A 24,230-nucleotide genomic window follows, 5' to 3' on the forward strand; every position below is an offset into this window, starting at 1 on the left:
CCCTCATGGACCTCCAGGTGAAAGTTCAGGTATTAGGGAAACACTTTAAAATGTGTAATGTGGTGTTCTGCATGATTTTACAGTTATTCAGTGAATGAAGCAATTTAAATACCTCCTTTTAATCACAGTACTAAACTGGCACTATGCACTAAAAATGTGTATTTAAATATTTGCAATGTATGCTATATATTATTAAAAATAATGTAGACTTTATAAAAAATAAAATTAAATCATTTATTTACAGTTACAAATCGAATTATTGAAGTGTTTACTGTGTCAATCAATACTTTTAGATGCACAAAAGGAGAGGACTGACCCTGGTGATGATGATGCTGAGTCAGATAACATCTCCAGCAGCTCCAGCACCAACAGGAACCTCCCAGTTCATCCAACTCTTGTCACACCGAAAGGTCCCCATGGTAGAGGTAGAATATTTATTAGAAATGCTATTAACCTATCACCAGCAACATGTGATTTACTATTTTGTAATACTTGCCTGCTGAAATTAAGTTGTCCCTTAATATATATAAAAGGGTAAAGCTTGAAAATCTAAATGTTACTTTGGAGTTGTCATTGCTTAATGATCCCACTCAACTTTTAAAACTTTTTTTGAAGTTAAATAAAGTTAAATGAAGTGTTAAACATCTTTAAAAATGAACTTAATTCTTCTTCCTCATTTAAGAATTCCAGAATCTACATGTTTGCATATATTTTTCAGACATTGGCCGTGGGAACAAGAAAGAATGCATTTTTTTGTCTTTAAATGTCAGTGTTGATCATGAGTGTTAATTTCCACAGACTCATTTTTAAGAGTAACTACTACATGGAGCACTGAGATGTTTAATATACAAAGCTGAGCACTAAGTGCTGATTTAGAATATAGAATATGATTAATGTTCTTATTTTTAGTGGTAGGTGGTACCTACACTGCTTAAAACTGATTACTGAAGTGAACTTGTACGTTTACTGTACAAAGCTGTTCTGCTGTTACTGTTCTAAATGTCATTGTGATGATTGTGCTTAGCAGGGTTCGTACAGTCATGAAAAACCTGGAAAAGCTTTGTAAATTGAAAATGCATTTTCTAGGTCCTAAAAAAGTTGATGAAAAATGATATTTCCTGTAAAGTTTTGGAAAAGTCATGGAAATCTTGCGTGAATAATATTTATGATGCGTAAAACATAAATGAAATGATGTAATGTGCGATTAAAATTTAAATTGACACGAAATCGCGGAATTGGCCGATTAAAACAGAATCTACTTTTTAACGCGGAATACTGCGGAATTTGGCATAATTTCACTGAAATGCTGTTTTCGTGTGGAAGAGGAACGTATGTCTGGGGAAAACTGCATGGAGGGAAGCAAATCTGGGTGGCACAACAAGTCACCGCCACCCCCCTCCCTACAGACTGAGCTCCTCCATCAAAACAATGTAATCATGGCGAAGCGGCTGCCCACGGCTCCGTCTTCGTCAGCGAAACAACTGAAAAACTTGACATTAACCCCTCAGTACAGAGCCGAGCAGTTCCTGAACGACTTTTATGCGTCAGGTGAACTGTTGTTTTGCAAAGAAGCAGACCTGATTAATCATAATTAAAGGTGTAATGCGTGAGAGTTAGCCACCTGTCCGATTCATTTTATCGGCATATAATACTGGAGTGACCGTTCACTGCTGCTAACAGTAGCTGCTGTTAGCTAGCTAGCCCCGTTAGCCACAGCCCTCTTAGCTGACTCTGCCTGGGCTGGGAGCTCAGAGGACAGGGGGAGGGTTGGTGTTTTCACTGCTAGCTGGTTTAGTATGCTAACTTGACATAACGGCACAAGTATAATTTCTCAATTTGTTGGTCATCTTTGCTTTTTTTTTTTATATTTGCAACTTAAATTTTTAGAACAATTTTGGTATGCAAACAATTATTGCATCTGCCTGAGAGCTGACCATGTTTTTATTCAATGAAACCCATAAAAACACAGAATATACTACTGTATGAAGACATGATGAAGTCAAAATGTTTTTGATGCACTTTAATGTACTGTATGGTACAGTATTGAGGAAATGTGTTTGTCACCTCAATAAATTTAAGGTAATTTCTATTTAATTTGTGCACATTTTTGTCATTTACATTAAAAACACACAGTTTTTGGTAGTATAATAAGAGTAAAAGGTAAAAAAAAAAAAGGAATTCCCAAAAATGTAAACGGAAAAAACGGAATTTTGGAAAAAATTAAACAGAATAGCTGCAAAGGGTGGACCGACGTCATATCAAACCCTATTGATTAAGAATGGGATGTCATGTACACATGGAAAACACAAAGCTACCCACAGGAAGTGGTAGCATCAATGGAGGTCAAATTTATATTTTCTTTAGAGTTATTTCTATTTTTCTATTTGCTTTTGTTTGTTCGGGTGGTTCACACAAGAGGAAACGATGGGATTTGGCTCAATCAGATGAACAGTAGGAAAAGAAACCTAAGGCAATTAGCTGTTTTAAGTTGTTTGGTTTTGAAGGCAAGGGTGGGGACCTTGTATAAGGGGAAGAAACTAAATGATAAAAAAGGTATGCCCCTTTAATGATGACAGACATTAAAGTAATCTCACTTAATGTGAATGGATTAAACAATCCTATTAAGAGGAAAAAAATTCTGTTAAAATTAAAAAGGGAGGGGGGGGGGGGGATATAATATTCCTTCAAGAAACCCACTTATCAAAAGAGGAACATCAAAAATTTGAACGAATTGCTGATGCTGCAGTCTTTTCCTCATCTCATTGTTCTGCAAGACGAGGAGTTGCAATACTAGTTCAAAAGAATATACCATTCCAGGTTGGAAAACTTCTTGCAGATAAGGATGGGAGATATATATTAGTTGAAGGTAAAATAGAAGAGACAGAAATAACACTGTTAAACATATATTATCCACCAGAGCAGGGACCGGAGCTAATGGCCAAAATGATAGCATTAATTACTTCAGAGGCAAAAGGGACAACAATAATGGGTGGAGATTTAAACTTGATAATGGATCCAAAGTTAGACTGTCAATATAACGTGAAACATAAAGCAGAGAAAACATCAGCACTGTTAAGGAGGGCAGAAGCAGAAATTGGTATCATAGATGTTTGGAGGAAAAAACACTCTAATGAAAGAGATTATACTTATTACTCAAAAGCCCATAATAAATATTCAAGACTAGATTACTTCTTAATGTTTAAATCAGATTTAGAAATAGTTAAACAAAGCTCTATTGGCAAAATATATATAAATATATATCAGATCATACTATAATATCTATGGAGCTAACATTGGCAATAGAAAAAGGTGTATCAACCTGGAGACTAAACAACTCTCTTCTAAATGATATTGAATTTAAAAAAAGAATGGCAACAACAATAAAACAATATATCGAGATTAATGATAATGGGGCAGTCATTAGAGGGGAGATGATAGCTTTTTCTTCACTTAAGAGAAAGCAGAGAGAAAGGGAAAGAAATAACTTGGCAAATAAACTGACAATACTTCAAGAAGAACATAAAAAGAGATCATCCAAACAAATACTGGATGAAATAGATGAAATTAAAAAAAAGAATAGATTACCTAGATATGGAGAAAATACTGTAGAAAGGGAATTAACCTTTGCGAAGCAGAAATATTATGACAGTGGACCTAGGGCCCAGAAACTTTTAGCATGGAGGCTTCGAAGACAGAATAATAAAGCTAGTATATTAAAAATTAAAGATAGAACTGGTAATATGTTAATAAAAAGATCAGAAATAGCTAAATTATTTGTTAAATATTACCAAACATTGTATACCCTGGAAATACAGGAAAATCGGATGGAAAAAATTAAAAAGTATTTGGAATATATCACTCTGCCAGAAGTAACGGAAGATCAAAACAATCATCTAGCTAAGCCAATAACAGAGACAGAATTGTATGATACTATAAAAAAGACAAAAAATGAGAAATGTCCAGGAAGTGATGGATTCACAAATGAGTTTCATAAAGAATTTCAAACTTGATTAGTACCTCTGCTATGTAAAACCTTTAACTGGGCCCTTGAGAACAGACAATACGCAGATACTTGGAATTCAGCTGTTATCACATTAATTCATAAAGAAGGTAAAGAACTAACAGATTGTGCCTCATATCGCCCAATATCTTTATTAAATGTAGATCATAAATTACTCACTTAAACTCTTGCAATCAGACTTAAAACTATTATTCCTAACATTATAAACCCTGATCAGTCAGGTTTTGTTTCAAATTGAACTCTGGGAGATAACGTTAGAAGAACCTTAAATATGATAGAAAACTCTTTAAAGACAAAACAACAAATGCTCCTCTTAACCCTGTAAGACCCAAATATAGAAAAACCTAAAAAAAAAATGTTTTGACCCTTCAGATGTTGTTGTAGGAGGCCTCTGGTGCAGAAATGAAAGAGTTTTTTTTGAAAAATGTTTATGTACGTTTTTAGAGAAATGTTGTAACAACAACTCAGAACAACTAAGGGTTCATTTGAAGGGTTGATTGCTTACTTAGCCCCATAAAAGTATATAACATTAATAATAATCACACATTCATATTTTTATGAAGACATTTTTTTTTTTTTTTATAAAACAGCTTTTTCTAGTGACTTCTTCATTCCGTTTTTTCTTTTCATGGCTGACTTTCATTCATAGTGAAAGTCCTAAAAACAGTTCTTGTTGTCTGTAAAGTGAAGGTGAACATCACACTTGCTGCATTGCATGTTAGTGTATCCTTTAATGCAGTGTCTGCAGCTTCCTCTCCCTGTCTTCACTGGGAAATGCGCAACTAGGTCCTTTTATTTTATCATTAAAGGATATTGTTGTTACATTGTAAGAATTTAAGTGGTGCTTAAAAGTGATTACTATACAGAACACTGCTATATTCACTGTACAGAGCTAGGAGCACTAACTTCTTGATAACTCTGTACAGCAAACATGCTAGTGCTCTGTGTGTTACCACTTGGTAAGAGTAAACCCAGCAGAGCTAATGTGGCCAAGAAAAGCAAGATGAAAACAGTGTGTAACTGTACAATATAAATTGAAGTCATTGCCCATATTGAAGTGGGCGATCAGTGGCAGCTTTCATTGTTGGGTGACCCCCCCAGATTAATTGTTGTTACCCCCTGTGCCCCCCACCAGAAAATTATCTGGACCCGCCCCTGGATGTGAGGCAAATGGTGGTCACACCAGATACTGACTGGTTTCTTGATCCCCCCACACCCCCCCAATAAAGCAAAACTGCACATTTCAGAGTGGCCTTTTATTGTGGCTAGTCTAAGGCACACCTGTGCAATAATCATGCTGTCTAATCAGCATCTTGATATGTCACACCTGTGAGGTGGGATGGATTATTTTGGCAAAGAATAAGTGCTCACTAACACAGATTTAGACAGATTTGTGAACAATATTTGAGAGAAATGGATCTTTTGTGTATAGCTCATGAAAAATTGGAGCAAAAACAAAAGTGTTGCATTTATATTTTTGTTCAGCAAAAATATGGCATATAACCAGCAGCTTAATTCCCCAGGCCGTGAGACTAGATGTAGCAGGAATCAAAGGACATGAACGTGTTTTAAGTCATTGTGATTTAAAATTGATAACAGATAAGTACATTTACCTGAACTGGACCAGACACAGCAAACCATCATCAAAGAATTAACAGCAACCAAGGCCAACCAAGTCATCTGTTGTCGCTTGAGTCTCGATAAAAAAGTTGCACTAGGACACATCCCAAAGACTACAGCCGTGTATCAGTGGCCCAACAGTCACCTTTTCATTGAACAAAAAAATCCATACATACATAACGATATCACTTCACAAGTTTTGAAAAGTATTGAGACTACTTACAATTTGGACCTGATGATGGCTGTACTTGAAGTAATTTAATCATAATTCATCCTTAGGGGAACAGAAATGTCTGCAGACTTCCAACAGTTGAAATTAAGATCCAATAGTTGGATATTTCAGTCTGAAACAAAGGTGGATTGACATCTACGCTGTCACACCATAAGTATGCTTAAAAATGAACATTTAGCTTGTTTTCACAGCCCATGTAAACACTATTATGTTAATGCAATTAGGCACATAGATGGAGGATGCATTACCACACTACGATATGTGCAGAACTCACATTTTAGTCACATCATTGAAGGCCACGAGAGAGAAAATATGTTAGATGACAGATGCCAATGACAGTCCATTGGCAGTTCACTCTGATAGTTCCACTTTTTGGTTATTTGAAAATGCACTGTGCTGCAGGCAACAACTGTGCATCACATTTCTATTGGCCATTTACAGAGCCAAGTTTTACTTGTGGCACAACATTGTGTGTGTTCCACCGAAGTTATCAGGGAAAAAACACAGTAGATTGACAATAGACACACAGAGATAACCACAGGGGTTTGACAGCATCATGCAGAATGTCAGATAAGGCATATACACCATACTGTATGTGGAGGCAGCATATATCCATTGATCCATTGATCCATTGAGACTCTGCTGCACAGCAACAGCAATATTAAGTTCCTGTAAGTAACACATAAACATCTTAATTACAGTGATGCCTGAAACTGAGTAATGACTATAATCTGAATAATATAATAAGGTAAATTTAACCTGTGTGCTGGTGTAAATAACAAGCCTTATGCACAGAAATATAAGCTAGCATATTACCATATTACCATTTCGCAGTGCTCATATCTCATCCAACAGAACAGCTATTTCAGTCACAGTAATGCAAGGTGGCAGCTCGTTGTCTTTTAAGTAGAAACACACACATACTTGTACAGCAACACACTGACCCCTGCCTGACAAGCCATTTCCTGCAAATAGACATGTCCATATTCATACAGTCCCTCCTGTGGATCTTTTGTGTGGTGACAGCTAGTTAACCAGCTTGTCTGAGCCTAGCCTCATCTACCACAACTTTAATTCACACAGACATTCGCAGAGCGAAAGAGAGAGAGAGATAGTGTGTGTGTGAGAGAGCGAGAGAGCGAGAGAGAGAGAGAGAGACTGAGACACATAAAGCCATTTTACCACCTATCTAAAGAAAATCACAAGCCACTAGCTCCAGACTGTATGCCTGGGGATAACAGCTATTTCATCATGGCACCAGCATGCATCTGAAGCAGATACCTTAAATAAGTGAAAAAGTGTATATACGCCATGCTCGCCCAGACATGCACCTCTGAAGGAATAGTGATAAGCCCAGGAAGTGGCACAGCCTTAATGCTGTCAAGGATTATAACACTGTGGAGGCTGGTATCCGAGGGATATTCGCCCAAGAAAAAAAAATCGGGTTCAACAAACAAGCAGAGAATGGGGAAAATGTTTTTGGATTTACTTATCTATCCATTTTTCACATGAGCCTTATTCAATGCTAAATTGTTAATGGCCTAATTTGTGATGAACAGAGGTTTGTGAAGAAACAGGTTTTTCTTCTCTCCCCGTGGACTGCATGTGGGTATAAATCCATCAGGATACAAATTAGCACACAAATTACAACAAATCACCAAATGGCAAAAGTCACATGCAATATTCATCCATGTGAATGGTGCTTCAGCCTTGATACTATCAAGTAACTATTATGGAGGAATTTGGTTAGTTTGCTGTGAAGATGAAGTGCTAAACTAACATGATGTCCTTCACGTTCCTGTATGTACTCTGATATACATATACTTTTGAGAGATGTTAAAGTAATCCGAGTATAAATAATGAACTGACTGGTCCATTATAAGGAAAACTCTATTTCACTACAGCCTAAGTCTTATTTTGGAATTTTTGGTTTGGTAATGACACTGCTTAAAGCAGGAACATGGCAGCAGCTCCACATTTATGTCATACAGGACAAGTAGCACCTACAGAAACTGAAAGTAAAGCAAAATAAGCTACCACTTTAAATGGAGATAAAACTGAAAGGTGGTGCAACTGCAATGTTGGTAAAAGTCCCTCAGTACGGAACTGTGTTTGAACAAAACTACAATAAGTATAGCAGGACAAAGATGAACCATTCTGTAAAATGTGTAAACAAACAGTTCAGGCTGTTATTTCACAGTTCCATTTGATTTTCTCGTTCAAATATGTTGGATTAACCTGGAGGTTTATTAAGAACTTCATTAGCTCAGGTTTCTTGTACAGATTGACTTATTTTAGCATCGCAGCAGACCTCAGTTAGTTTACTCAGTTCTGTAGGAACTGATAGGAATGATGGCCCACACTTTAACAATCAGACTCAAATTGAATCAACTGGAATTATCCTTTAAAGGTATAGCCATTGATTCTGGAGAAAGACTGTTGATATTTGATAGCCCACACCTCTCTCAGCTCCCTGTCTTGTCCACTCCTAAATCCTAGCCGCCGCTCCTGCAAAAAAAAATGTTTTCTTTTTTTTTTAATGTCGCAAATACACCACCGCTGCATCATATCTCCACCTTCACAGCAGAGTCCTGCACTGGGTCGGGTGTCGCGAGTGCTGAGGTAAACTAGATAACTATCTTGCTCAGTATCTACTCTTTGGAATAGATCCCCCCCCCCAAGAACTTACTGGTGCCATCGACGTTCGTTAACTACTCGCGAGAGCGCGGTCTTGAAAGTGACATCACGTCAAGCACCCAGGCACCAGGTCAGAGAGTCAGAGGAGTGCCATCTTGAAAATAGGGCAACGACTCACCGGAGAAAAGGTAGACTTATTAGCTTAAGAAAACTTATAATAGATTTTATAAGTTCAATAGACATTCGCAAAATATTGATGGCCAGCTAAGGTTACGTAACATATCGGTAGCTTAATTAATTGGGCCCGGTGCCAACTCAACTCAGTGTCGCTAACGTGAGTAAGCTAATTGATAGCATTAAGCGAATATATACACGCCATGATGTAACTGCTGACTGCATTTTCAGATGAGCTTGTTCAAATATTTCTCACAGAAGAGAAAGACACCTGATGAAGATGATGCTAGTCAGGCATCATTAGCCTTTTACTGACTCAAATGATGATGGTTAGGTAAAAAATTGTGTTCACACTTGTAATCAGATGTGATGTGAGTGTAAATTATCTAACGTTAATGTTTTATGTAATCGTATAAGACAAGTAACATTAGACAGGGAGGAGCAGTGGAACAAAGTGAAGGAAAGCAGAGTACAGCAGGGGGAGAGCCGAGTGAATGAGCCGGAGAGCAAAGTGATGGTGCAGGAGAGAGAGATGAGAGTAGAGGAGAAAAACCTAAAGGGAAGCACAGGCTATCAGGCTGGGACCCTAAATTAAATTCAAATTTAAATAAAATAATTTTCTTTTATTATTTTATTGTTGTATTTTTTGTTATTTTTTATTTTTACATTCAGCCTTTAAAAAGCCATTTTCCATGCCAGCCATTCAGTAAAAAGGGGGATTATGCTGGGCATAAAAGTCAAATCTGCAGTCAAGTGTCATTTGTTTATGCTGCCACGGCTCCCCGGAGAGCCTGCCCCCACTGCTGAAAAAAATCCTAGAGGAAACACTGTCTTGTATATCAATTCTGGTGTGATGGAACTGATAAATGTCCTCAAGTGGTGTCATTTGCAGCTGAAAACTACAAGTTTAAAAATTAAAAAATAAAAGGTTAGATAGAAAAGAAATATATCTGAATTCACAACTGCACTGTTGAGGCTCAAGTTGTAATTTGGTTAATGTAGGCACTGTGGTTTTGACAAGGGAAATCAGATATCTCTGGCTTTGCTACATCAATTTTGATCCTTCTTCTAAACTGTCCATCTTAAATCTCATAACGTTAAGTGAGATGTTAAATCAGTGGAGGTCTTTTTTATAAGATATATTTCTAAAGTAAGCTATATATCACTAAATATAATATAACAGTGCATAAGTAGAACACATCTGTCAGGAATTATCAGCATTCCGATGCAGCAACCAGGTTTTGCAAAGCTCTAACTGAGTCTCTCCTCTTTACTCTACGGTTAACAACATTGCATGATTGGGTCTGAGTCATTCTGTTCTGGTGATGGGAACAGAAGATGACAGGTTGCATAGCTTGTGCTATTTGCCACAAACTGAGTTCTCACATACTCTCACGCTGCCCCTCAGAATCATGCACTCAATGGCAGCACATCTAGCTGACCTTTTTCTTCTTCTCTTCAAACAACATGGCCTTTATGATGCTTCTGACTCCGCATAATTCATTGATTGCACCCTTCACTTGAGTCTCTGAGGTTGTGCATCCAAACTCTGACCCGTCTGACAGCCCAGCAGCAGACACACGGGGCAGGCACGATGGATGGAAATGTCAACATCACGCTCGCTATGACAGGTGGGAGAGTTTTGTGATCCCACTTTGCCTTGCCAAGCCTCAAACCTCCGCATTTCCATATTCATCTGTCTCTTCTACCGTTAGCTGACATCTGAATACACACTAACTAACAGACTGTGATTTGAATGAAAAGGCACATTTTGGCTTATCAGTATTTTCTAGGCAATGGAATATATTAATTGTGTTGTGCAAAAGTGCATTTGAATAAACATCAGGGAATAAGGCTTGGATATCAAAGAAAGTTACTGTTATGTTTAAAGGTCCCATAATGTGAAAAACTCACTTTTTCTAGGATTTGGGATGTTATTTTGGGTCTGTGGTGCTGCCACACGCAATTAAACTTTGAAAAACGACCATCCTTGGGCGCGCTGGTAGTTGAGTGGTTAGAGCCGGATTCAAACGCAGTGGACCCTGGTTAGAATCCAGCCAGAGGACCTGTACTGCATGTCACACCCCCCATCTCTCTCCCCTTTCCACTCTATCCACTGTCAAATAAAAGGTGTCTATGCCTCAAAAAAAATATAAAAAAAAAAAGAAAAGAAAAATGACCATTCATGCTTTTTTGAGTGAGATGCAGGTTTCTGACAGTGTCTCCCTGCAGTTTCCAGATGAGAGAGTCAAATTCTGCATCGCTCACTGATGTCAGTAGCCCCTTTTAGATAGAAAGATAACCACAACAACAGCAAGCGAACAACAAAGACAGCTACAGGACGCTAGCATCTCCTGGATCTCAGCGGCTGTCCAGTTGCTCATCTTGACGTCCGCGGATAAAGTGATGGACTGACTGCTGTGATCAGCTGTTTCCTGGTTTTAAACCTCCCTGGTTGTGGATCGTACAACAGTGCACGTCATCGACACCTAATTGCCAGTACATCGACAGCTCCGATTTTCATAGCACTTGAGGTGGAAAATTGTACCCTCCGAGGCGTCAAACTGGCGGACAAAAACAGACCCCAGATTTACCACCTTCTTTCTAAATCCACGGACCTAGCGGCAGTATAGCGGCTATTGACTGTATAAAAACGATATAAAAACGGTTACTGACGGAAACATTTGAATATTCCCACCCACCACCCCCTCCAATCACAGCATACCAGGTTCAGCATTACCATCTCGGAGATCAGCTGTTATGTTATCGAAAGCACCATGTCGAAGTGCAACGCGAAGTGTTGTTGGCTGTAAATATGAGCACAAAACAGTCCATCGCCTCCCAGCTGCAGAGGACAGAAAAGGGCATGGATTTTAATTCGTTTTTGAAGGCATTGTCCCAGCTACAGTTGGAGACTGTTTCTCCAACCTCGGTCAGTACAAGGCAGGATTAGTCGGGCGACTTTTTTTAAACAGTGGGGCACTTCCAACTTTGCGTGGAATTCCTGCAGACGAGGGACATGTACCCACTGGATACGGGTCTGCTGCGTCACGGCTCCGATCCGGTTTTGCTCCGCCGTCCGGCAATCCCCACCGGTTGCGTTTTGAGTCCGCCATGGCGCAGCACGGTAGACAGCTGGTGTCACGAGGCAGAGTAGTTCCCACAATAATCACATGATCACTCCCGATTGCAGTTATAGGTCTGTGTTATAAAAACAAAGACACTAAGTGTTCCCGACCGAAGGATTAGCAGAAGAACTTGTGTTTGTCCCTTTTTTGAGATTTGTGTGCTGGTGTCAACACGGAGTGTTTTATTTTGAAAAGTAACCAGATGTTATATTCTTATCCATTATGTCTGCCCTACTACACTCTGCTTCAATTAACAGATTGGGGATGACGTTAGAAGGAGTAGGCAGATCAAGGGATTAAAGGTTTCATGAGATCTCACTCCAACTTGAAATATTTATGCCACCCTACGATCCAATGCAGAATATGTACATATATGTAATAACTCAATGGCCACTGTACTACACTGAACAAAAATAGCCAGAGACTGATTGCTCCTAAATGCACCACTGAGCGCCACAGGAAGTCATTCTTACCTGTGGCCATCAAACTGTACATCTCCTCCCTCTGATTATCGGACTCATTTGGCTATTTATAAAACAAAACAAACAATATAACTATTCATTCTCATTTCATTTATAATGCTACAACCATTTCATTGTTTATTGTATATATTTCAGATTGTATACTTTACTATTTTATTATTTATTTGTATTTTATTGTCTACTTTGATATTTTATTTTATTTTAATGTCTACTTTAATATTTTAGTTTTATTTACATCTTCATCTTTATTGCTTGTTTCCATTCATGCTGTATTTCTATTTCTACTTTGCACGGAGCATTGGAACAAAAAACAATTTCCTCCCGGGGATCAATAAAGTATTCTGAATCTGAATCTGAATCTGAATCTGAATCGTGTGGGTGAGTGGTTTGCTGATGTCAACATTGTGGATCGAGTGGCCCATGGTGGCAGTAGGGTTATGGTATGGGCAGGCACAGTGTTGGAAAAATTCACTTTCTACATGAACTAGTTCAAAGTTCAGTTCACAGTTCCAAAAATGAACCAGTTTATAGTTCTTTTTTTTTCTCAATATGTTGCTGCGAGCTATTATTTTTCAAAAATGATTGCCACAGCCCATATAGAACCACAGACAGCAATTATTTTTATCAGTTTTAACACTGAAACTGCAGGTCTCCGGCAATATACTGCAAACCAGATTGTCCAGCTGTGGCTGGAAGATGAAGACAGCCGCTACTGTACGCCATTAATGCGATTTGGGTGGTAAAGGAACTGTTTTGGCTTGCTTTTGCCATGTCTTTTGATTTTTTTATTCACTCGCACAGACCTTGAACGGCTAGTGAGGTGCTTTAGTTCAGTGTGTCATTTCGGGCACCCAGCGGGCAAAGTTTACAAAAAAAGGTCAGGTTTTTCCTACCTGACATCACTGACCTTTTCATAAAATTGTTATAAGTAATCATATAAAGATGCCGTATTAATGGTGGAGGCAGAGTCTGAGGTAGTGCTGCTGCCTTCATTTGTTTTTGTCTCCATGCTTCACATTTTGATGATGCATATGGTGGTGCAACTCTGTGGTGGCTAGTGTTGCCAGATTGGGTGTTTGTCTGCTACATATTAAGGCCTGTTTACGGGTTTTTGCCTGGGAGGCTTTATGGAAATCTGGCACTCTTGAACAAAGTTAAACTGTGAGAGAGCGCCGTTCACAAACGCCAGAATAAACGCGTTCACAATAACGTTCATCAGGCAGAAAACAGTACGTTCAGTTCACGTTCGCCCAAAATATAAACGAGTTCATGAACGATCGTTCACTGAACGAGTTCAGGCACAACACTGGGCAGACGTATGTTATGAACAACGAACACAGATGCATTTTATTGATGGTATTTTGAATGCACAGAGATACCGTGATGAGGTCCTGAGGCCCATTGTTGTGCCATTCACCCACAACCATCACCTCATGTTGCAGCATGGTAATGCACGGCCCCATGTTGCAAGGATCTGTACACAATTCCTGGAATCTGAAAACATCCCAGGTCTGGCGTGGCCAGCATACTCACCGGACATGTCACCCATTGAGCATGTTTGGGATGCTCTGGATACGACACGTATACGATATGTATACAACAGCGTGTTCCAGTTCCTGCCAATATCCAGTAACTTGGCACAGCCATTGAAGAGGAGTGGACCAACATTCCACAGGCCACAATCAACAACCTGATCAACTCTATGCAATGGAGATGTGAGGCAAATGGTGGTCACACCAGATACTGACTGGTTTTCTGACCCCCCCAAACCCCCCAATAAAACAAAACTGCACATTTCAGAGTGGCCGTTTATTGTGGCCAGTCTAAGGCACATCTGTGCAATATTCATGCTGTCTAATCAGCATCCTGATATGCCACACCTGTGAGGTGGGATGGATTATCTCGGCAAAGGAGAAGTGCTCACTAACACAGATTTAGACAGATTTGTGAACAATATTTGAGAGAAATGGATCTTTTGTGTATATAGAAAATGTTTTAGATCTTTGAGTTCAGCTCATGAAAAATGGGAGCAAAAACAAAAGTGTGTTTATATTTTTGTTCAGTGTAGTTTACTTGGTAAACTAGTACAGTGGTGACCAGGTGTTTTCATCTGTGGACCTGAGGACCTATCATCTACAGCTTCCAGTGATGTTAGAGACCTTTTGATTGAGCAGAAACACCAGGTGAACTAGTACAGGTGAACATCTCCAGAAATGTTCCAGCCATGCAATGCTGACTCAATACTGATTTTTCAGCTTTTCATTTATTCTGCAAACCCTTTGTTTTCTGCTCAATCAAAAGGTCTCTAACATCACTGGATGGTGTAGATGATAGTCCTTTGTGATATAGCCTGATATCCTGCTGGAGGCTGTCCAGTTTGAAACAGACTGGGTCCACAGATGGAACACCTGGTCAGTTGGAGAGAAAAGGTATGCTGTGACATTCTTGACTTACTGATGGGCCTTTGTGTGTGTGTGTAGAAACCACAAATCATTAGTCTATAATCTTGTACTTTTGTTACAAGGCAGGTGATGATTCAATCTCTTAACCCTTGTGTTGTATTCATATTTTGGTTACTCAGCCAGTGTTCGTGGGTCTGGTGGACCCGCTGCATTTTTTGGGGCCTTTAATTCAACACAGTCAAACAATTTCATGTTAAAATACTCAACGGATGTTTACTTATCCCAATTACAAGCAATGCAAACAGCATATATGGTTAATATTTGCCCTTTACCTTTTATGAATAAAAGTGCCACTTGTTTTTTGGTTGCCACTTGTTTTTTGGTTGTTTTAGCAAAATGAAATAAAAAAAAAAAAAATTAGTTATAATCAAGATATGAATGGAAGAAATTTAACACATTTACAAATGAAGCAAAGTTTTTCATAACTATTGATTTTATTTTAGTTGAACATTAGAAATGTAACCCATTCAGGTCAGTTTACACAACACAAGCTGATTGTGATGGTGGTTCTGAGGGCCAGGTGGATGGGGCACCAGCATTCTCCTCCTGAATCCTCCTCATGATGGCTGCAGAGGCTGGGGTGCTTGGAACACGTGGTGTTCTCTAGATTTGAGGTCCTAACAGTACCTTTCCCAGTTCATCGAGAAGAGGCGTCTCCCCTGGAGTTTCCCTCTGTTCCACTCTAGCTTCAGTGCCATCCAGATGAAAAAGGCGTTGTACGCTGAGATGTCCAATATGTCAAAGAGTATCACCAGTGGCCAGTGTAGGGTACTCTTTTTGCAGCTGTAGGCAGTCACCAGCTTGTCCATGTTGTCCACCCCTCCTTTGGTGACATCATAATCCATGATGATCTCTGGTTTTGATGCTCCTGGCCACAGATTCTCCCATCCCTGTGCAGGTACTCATGAGTACACATTCTTGACTTTCTTTGACGGGCTGGTCCTGTGGCTCGTCTTCGTTTTGGAACTAGCTGATGCTCAATCTCATCCTCTTCTTCAAAGTCACTGTCAGATATGTGATCGTCATATTTTGAAACCTCTTCCTCTACATCATCATCCACAGCTTCATTCTCTTCCAAAAAAAACTGCAAGACCTCTGAGCAGAGCATCTTTTGGCCATCTTGATCAGTTGTGATAAGGAACCACATTGGCAAAGCTATATTTATTGTGTCCCGCCTGGGATAGAGTATGAAAATATAAAGATTGGTTCCCACAAGACAGAGGGTAAAATGTGCAGGAATGTGAGAGCAGACGGTGTCGGTGCTTGAATTTTTTAGCAATGTGCGGGAATGGCAGGGGCAGAAACACAAAACTCACACAAACAAACACACACACACACACACACATACACACACACACACCTTAACGGCAGGCCCAGACAGGAGGAGGAAAGTACACAGGACCTACAATTTCCCCACTTTTATTAGCCCCAAACATCCTGTGTGTAAAATAAATGTGTATGGGGGTGTACAGTGTGTGTTCATTGAAAATGTGTTCTGATATATGTTCTTCACAGAAAATGAGTTTTAGTTGGAAAAAATAATGACCGTTTAACTTTTGCTAAAAAATGAAAACGGGTCCCACAGACCCGAACACCATACAAGGGTTAATACACATGAGTAAGTGAAGCAGCCACTGACTTAATTTAGTCAGTGGAAGCATCGCCTGCTGCTGCGTCAATGTACACAGAGCAACAGTATAACAGCAAGACAGACTACAACAAAGTCTGTCTTGTCTCAAAGTGACCTAACTGCAAACCTTACTGTAATGGAAGTAGGCAGAATAAAGATGGAAAAAGGAGGCCAGACATACTCCCTGATTCATTATCCTTGTTTCTGTCTCTCAGCTCTGGTATTGATGCTGAACCACTTCTGAGCTTGATAAGAGTTTGGCATCACTTCCTCTTTTGCTGTTCAGTGTGTTCAACCTTGCAGCTGACAATCCTGTCAGCAACCATGCAGGAAATACACTCTGCAATGCGGTAAGAGTATATGATTGAATTACGTAGGATTATCAGCAACATGGAAATTTTGATTGGACTTGAAAACCTCTCAGTCAGCTAGGTGTCTGCAGGAAACCCCCATGTGAGACCACCAGGACATTGTCTTGAGGACATCTACATCTGATAAACTCTAACCAATTCCACATCTTAAGACATGGCCCACAGCTCACAAAGCGTTCTCTCAGGACCACAGGACCACAGGACCTCTGCACCCCAGGGTGTCTTGGCCTGTGTAGATGCTAATCTACATGCCTGTCTGTTAACACACACTACAGCATTTCTCATCCAAGAGAAGAACAATCACGGGACAAATAGTGTGTTGATTTCAATTCCCTGTTTTATTTCACTGTGCCTGTTAAAGATGTCAGTGTATTAATACATGGATATACACTGCTTTTGAGTCGATTCCCACTCATAACATTTCAGTTCTGAATTAAAATGTTTATCATGCATTTCTTCATATGTGATACCTTATTAACCGTGTCAAAGGGAAGGCTGTAGATATTGCTGAATTTGCACTAAACACTGCAATCAAAGTGACGAAGTGAGAGCTCTCGAATCAGTTGCTCTTCATTAGCCAATCATAGTACTTCAGAGTAAAACATAGCACACATCTGTCTTGTCTGTGTTTTAACTGCAATTCTGCATCAAGGTTCAGGGAATTCTTGAACTCTTGATTAGGGTACAGTCCTGATAAAGTTTAAGGAGGAGTCATGTGTGTTCTTGACAGTCTTACAAATAGATGTGTTGTTGGCACAATTTTTAAATATCAGTGAGCTTTCAGAGTAGGAAAAACAGCTAAATGTATCAATGGCAACGTTTGAGAAGTTGTGTTATTTTGTTACCAAAACAGGCTGGAAAAAATTAAAGTCTTGTAACTTCCTTGAAATAAGATAGCATAACTGAACCCCAGGTGTTGTATTTATAGCTGCATCAATACTTTTCTGCTGAAAGAAGAGGAGATCCAGCAGCACTGTTGGGTGCAGGGTAAGAGGTTTTCTACAGTAATTACCATCAGCACACATACACATGTATACAGTGCACATAGTGACACTGCAGCCTCAGTGACTCACCAAGAAAATCCTCTCCAGCTGATCGTGGATGTCCTTCATCCCAGGAAAGGCAGCCACTCCTTGGATCATCTCGATGAAAATACAGCCGACTCCCCTTTAAAGAGAGAACAACACATGATAATGCCTCCTATTCAATACTGGCTCTGTTTATTTATTTAACTTAATAATTGCAAGTCCAACGAATTGTTTTAATTTGTCCCAATATCATGTAGCCCTGTGGCCCTTATTTTCATTCATTTATATGCAGACATTAAAATGTTTATGTTGTTAATAAATAACAGTTCATGAAGTGTAAATATGTTTAAAATCTGTCAGATTATAACATGTTAAAACATTCATTCTATATACAGTTTAAAGTCAGAGAGAAAAAGAAGAGTGGTGTTAGTTCTAAAAATCGTTCATAGTTGGTTTGTCTGCACAAATACCAGAAGACCACATTTGTTTGTGGGGCAGTGAAGCATCTTTTATTCTCTAATCTCTGTTGGTATGTCTGTAGTCCTTAGCCAACCCTGTCCTCACCTTGTTCAAGGGTGAGGTGCTTAGCGTCACCTACATGCTGCAAAAAGGTTAGCGATAGCAGAAGCGGCCTTATTGGCGTCCGAGCAGGATAGCCACGAACAGGGTTCATACACATTTTTCAAGGTCAAATTCAAGCACTTTTCAAGCACTTTAAAGGGTAATTTTCTAAATTTTCCAGTACCTTATCGCTGGGGTAAAATATATATCTACAGCAATATATATACTCTTGATTTTTTTTTTCACTTTTTATCACAATTATGTACATTGTATTATGCTGTTCACATCTCAAATGATGTTTCATGATAGCAAAAACTTTAGAAATTAAAGAACACAAAGTTTTATCCAAAAAAAGGGAAGCCACTTGGCGTTCTTCAGGCACACTTGCAGCGAGACAAAGAGAGACCTGAGAGACCTGAGAGCACCCTGTAATTTTCTTTTTTGACATAAACTTTTATAAGCTGTTCGCTTATTCATCAAGGTTTATTAATACTGAACATGTCATCTGTCCAAATTGCATCAAATTCACCTTCTCCTCAGCCATCCTTCTCTATTGCTACCAGGCTGCATGTGTGATGATATACACACACACTGATTTTATTTCTCCTTGTACTAAGCAAACTATCCAGTCTGTTCTCAATTTTGCCAAGACACAGAGTTATAATGTCAAGCACTTTCAAGCACTTAAACTAAAATCCAAGCACGTTTCAGACCTTGAAAACGCAACATTGGAATTCAAGCACTTTCACGGATTTCAAGCTCCCGTACGAACCCTGTGTAAAAGTAAAGTAACAACACTCCTAACTTCCAAGACTGACAGATAGTCGTCCTGTGTTTGATGTGTGTGAACTCCGAGAAGCTGCCAGAAGTAAATACATGTGTTTTGATGTACTTGGTGCTGTTGTTTGATTGTAACGTGTAAAAGATGAGCTGAATTGCTAATCACTGCTAGCCTTTAGTGAAGGGTGCTCATAGAGTTTCACACTGTTAATTCTGCATTGAAGCTAGCGATTGTTAATTTGTGAAATACTTTGGGGTTTTCACCATGAATTAGCCTGTAGCTTAATTACTAAGAGGAATTATGTGATTCAGGACCGGACATTTGCCATAAGAGGGAGAGAGTGGGGACCGGGAGAGCCCTGGACCATTGGAGAGAGACAGTAGTCCTTTTTACACAGCGTCTCCGCATTATCTCCAGAGTGGTGGTTCGCCAATTCTCCGCCGATTGTGATTCACAAGCTCCATTCACACAGGAGAAGACGCATAAAAGCTGCAGCCGCGCTTCGCCAATTCTCCGCCTATGGTGATTCACACAGAGCGAAGAATCTTCGCCGTATAGACGAACAGCGTTGAATTCACACAAAAAGCCGGTGCTGTGGCTCCTAAAGAGGCATGACGTTACACGTTGTGGTATATAGGATCGAGCACTTGGTGCTCGACTGTGTTGGAGTGTGCTACTACTGTGATCTGTGATTGGTTGTGACTGTTGTTGTGTGACTTGAGCGCCAGTAAAGATCAGTCCGGTACCGCATCCTTGCCTCCATGTCTATATGTGATTAACAGTAATTAAGTTAGTAACCCAAGCTAACCGAAGATTAGTAAGCAGCTAACAAGTGCCGGCGCACGTAAACATGGAGCAGTTCAACCCACCATCACCGCTGATTCTCACCGGGGACATCGCTGAAAACTGGCAAAGATGGGAACAACGTTTTCAGCTGTATATGGTTGTTTCAGGTGTGTTGGAGAAAGAAGGGAAGGTTAAAATAGACATTCTACTTCACACTGTCAGCGAGGAGGCGCTGGAAGTGTATAACACACTCACCATTATCCCAGATGGAGATAACCAAACGATGGAGGAAGTTCTGAAAGCATTCAGTGACTACTGCAGTCCACAAAAGAACGTTGTTTTCGAGCACCATCAGTTTTGGTCACACACAATGTCATCGGGAATATTGGTGGACAGATTCATCACAAAGCTAGAGCAAAGAGCAAAGACTGTGAGTTTGGCAGAAATGAAGGTGACATGCTCAGGGATAAATTAGTCTTTACCATAAATGACACTCGTCTGAAAGAGAGACTGCTACGTGATAATGCCCTTACTTTGCGCAGAGCCATGGAATCATCAGCAGAGCTCGCTAAAACACAAATACAAGCTATGAAGACGTCACCTGTTGTCCATCTCAGTAGATGCATTAAGGAAAGCAACAGGGCAAACACACACAGGCAGCTGGAACAAGAGCAAAACAAGAAGCAAGAAGCAGGCAAAAACTGTCTGCCGTAAATGTGGATACAAGCAAGAGCCCCGTCACTGCCCAGCTTATGGTGCAGTGTGTCATAAATGTGGAAAAGACAACCACTTTTCAAAGGTGTGTAGGGCTGGCAAAGAGAAAAGCAGCAGCTACAAGACTAAGACCATAAATAATTTGGAGAGTGAAGTTGACTCTCTATACATTGGCATGATAGAAGATGATAAGATAATAGCAGCACACCAAGTGAAGGACACTGTGTAGCATGAGACAGCCACAATCAGAGGTGTAGCCATTGATTTCAAGCTTGACACAGGTGCCGATGCAAATGTGCTTCCCATGCACATGTACCGACAGCTACCAGGTCCCATTCAGCTGCGGCCCACAGAGACTGTACTGATTGCCTTTGGTGGGGCCCGCCTGCCAGCAGATGGTGTTGCATTTCTAGAATGCAGGAAGACCAAATGCAAAGCTGTGCTGGACTTCCATGTAACTAGCCGGGCAGACAAACCGATTCTGGGAGGAGATGCGTGTGAGGAGTTACAGCTGGTGAAAAGGGTTGAGGCTCTTACAGCAGAATCTCTGCAACCGGGAAAACCTCCATCCACCAAAGTGGAGTTGCTACAGAGGTATGCAGGGGTCTTCACAGGATTGGGTGAGTTTCCCGGAGTTCATCACATACACACTGACCCAAGTGTCACACCTGTGATTCACGCATGCAGAAATGTACCCCTCTCTATCATGGACTCACTAAGAGAGACACTCAGACACTTGCAGAACAGGAAGGTGATAACGCCTGTCAGTGAACCTACAGAATGGGTGAACAGTCTTGTTGCCACAAAGAAAAAGAACGGTGCACTAAGGGTGTGTTTGGATCCTTGCAACCTGAATGAGGCAGTCAAGCGCAAGCACAACTCCATTCCTACTCCAGAAGATGTGCGCAGCAGACTAGCTGGGAAATCCGTCTTCTCCATCCTGGATGAGAAGGACGGATACTGGCAGATCAAGCTAGATGAGCCATCATCTAAGTTATGCACCTTCAACACGCCGTGGGACCGGTTCCATTCGAGATCAAGTCTGCCAGTGAAGTGTTCCAACAGAAAAACTGTGAGACCTTCGGTGACATCCCAGGTGTGTACGTCATAGCGGAGGACATGATAATTGCAGCGTCATCAGAGCGGGAGCATGATGAAATCCTACAGAAAGTAATGGAGAGAGCAAAGACTGCAAATGTGAAGTTTAATAAAGAGTTCAAAGTTGATACATTGAAGTATATGGGACACATCATCACGGCAGCAGGACAGAGAGCAGACAACACAAAGATCTGAGCAATTGTCGACATGCCAACCCCAGAAGAAAAACAAGGTCTCCAACGTCTGCTGGAAATGCCAAAATTCCTGGTGCAGTACATACCAAATGAAGCCTCACAGACAGCTGCTTAAGAAGAATGTAGCATGGCAGTGGTGCCCACACCACAGCGCAGCACTACAGACACTGAAATCTACCCTCACACAAGCCCCAGTGCTGAGATACTACGATCACATGCAGCCGCTGACTCTACAAGCTGACTCCTCAAAAGATGGACTGGGAGCCTGTCTGCAGCAGGATGGCCGACCAGTGTGCTATGCCTCATGAGCGCTCACCAACACAGAAAAGAGGTATGAGCAAATAGAGAAAGAGTTGCTTGCCATAGTGTTTGCTGCTAAGAGATTCCACCAGTATGTCTACGGCAGACCAGTATCTGTGCAGTCTGATCATAAGCTGCTGGAGGTCATCATGTGCAAGCCGCTGAGCAAAGCACCAGCGCGGCTGCAAGGAATGCTTCTACAACTGCAGAGGTATGATCTGAATGTAACACACACACCAGGCAAGCACATGCACATTGCCAACACACTCTCATGTGCCACGGCGAGCAGAGATTAGGGCTGAAAGATATGAACAAAATTTCATATCTCGATATTCATGCCAGATATCTCGATATCGATACGATATGATATGACTACGGGTTCGGTGAAAACCGAGCATTTTTCAGAAAAATAAAGAGATTATTTTAAGCCATATACAACTGGTTGATAGAGAAATATTTACCAAATAATCACAAACTCACTACAGAGACAAATATATTTGAAGTACATCAGTAAAGGGAGGGAGAAGATCAAACGAACTATGTGCATTTTTACAAGATGAACGATGACATCCTAATCTGGAGAGAAAGAGTGAGAGTGACGATCGAGACTCAGCAGCTTCAGGTTATTGCTGGTAAAGTACCAGTGGAATTTAGAAAGACTATGAATTCAGAGAATTAACGGATCGAAACAGAGTAGACGGCAGCTATACGGACTCAAATCCACAGAGCGAGCGGCCGCAGCATCCGCTCCTGCTGCCCCAGCCAGCCCCCACACATACACACACACCAGCCTGCCACCTGCAGCCGTGTGAGAGGACAGAGAGCCGGCGCTGCTGCAGGGAAGCCGCAGACTGCGATGACTGGGCGGGAGGACAGAAGCTTCTCCACGTACATCTGCTGTCTTTTTTTCCTCATATAAGTTGCCAAAGACAGTCACAGTTACTACGTTACTTTTGTTTGTGTATGTAGCAGTGCTTTGTGGGACATTTCTCTGCATTAAGGACCCATGTAGTTAACGACGGTCCGAACGACAAGCCCCTGATAAGCAAAGCCAGCTTATCCGTTCACACTGGTTCGGTTCTCCAATAATACGAGGCGAAATTTCACCCCTCGCCGCCTCCGAGAGATTCACACTGAGATGGCAGCAGGGAATTGGCGTTCTAAAGCCGCACCCAAAAGCCAGTGTGAATGGGGCTACACAGAGCGAAGCATCTCCGCCATACCGCTGTGTAATTCACTCAGAAAGCCGGCGCTGTGGCTCCTAAAGAGGCGTGACGGTACATGTCATGTTGATGACGTCAGTGTTTCCCAGGTGTCCCCCCTGTCAATCTAAACCCGCGGACAGTTTATATTAATATGGATGTTGTTATTATGTGTAGTGATTGAGATCCTGACCCACCAAACATCCTGGAAAGTGATGAAGTTAAATTTTTCGCGCTAAATTACATAATTACATAATCAGCATCAGTAAACAGGACGCTGTCTGACTCCCTCACTCGCGGGGATGGAGGCTGTTTTCTGGGGGAAAGTTTCCTGAAGTCTCGGTCGGAAGGGCTGACGGTCGCAGTGATTTATTTTCATCACAAACACTCGGTGAGTTAAAGTTTTTTGCCGGTGACAGACGCTGTTCTTTGGGCAGAAATGTGACGAAGAGTTGGTAGGACAGGTGGGAGGAAAGACGCTTCTCCACGTACAGCTGTGGTATTTTGTTTCCTCATATAAGTTGCCAAAGACAGTTACAGTTACTACTTTAGTTTTGTTTGGTCATGTAATGTTTCTCTGTGGGACATTTCTCTGTATTTAGTTGAGTGAAGGACCTGTGCAGTTATCAGACTAGTCAGACTGACACGCCCTCGCTCCGCGCCACTGGATTATCCGTTCACACTGGGACGGCTCACCAATAATGCGGCCCTGATACTACCTCCAGATGCGGATCAGCACCGGAGCGAAATTTTCCCCCTCTCCACATCTGAAACTTTCACACAGGGGAGGGTATGGAGAATTGGCGGAG

At 40.8% G+C, this 24,230-nt stretch overlaps 1 protein-coding gene across 3 annotated transcripts in view; it reads right to left on the bottom strand.

Annotated features, from left to right (window-relative positions):
• The window catches only part of cdk14 (cyclin dependent kinase 14), a 485,271-nt gene that overhangs the window by 157,530 nt on the left and 303,511 nt on the right, over nucleotides 1–24,230 (bottom strand). For all 3 annotated transcript variants that reach the window (XM_030394396.1, XM_030394398.1, XM_030394397.1), the window contains one exon: nucleotides 17,831–17,924. In XM_030394396.1, coding sequence (XP_030250256.1) covers nucleotides 17,831–17,924 — 94 coding nt within the window. The remainder of the gene's footprint in view (nucleotides 1–17,830; nucleotides 17,925–24,230) is intronic.

Source organism: Sparus aurata, chromosome 17 (genome assembly GCF_900880675.1).
Source record: "Sparus aurata chromosome 17, fSpaAur1.1, whole genome shotgun sequence".
Classification (NCBI taxonomy): domain Eukaryota; kingdom Metazoa; phylum Chordata; class Actinopteri; order Spariformes; family Sparidae; genus Sparus; species Sparus aurata.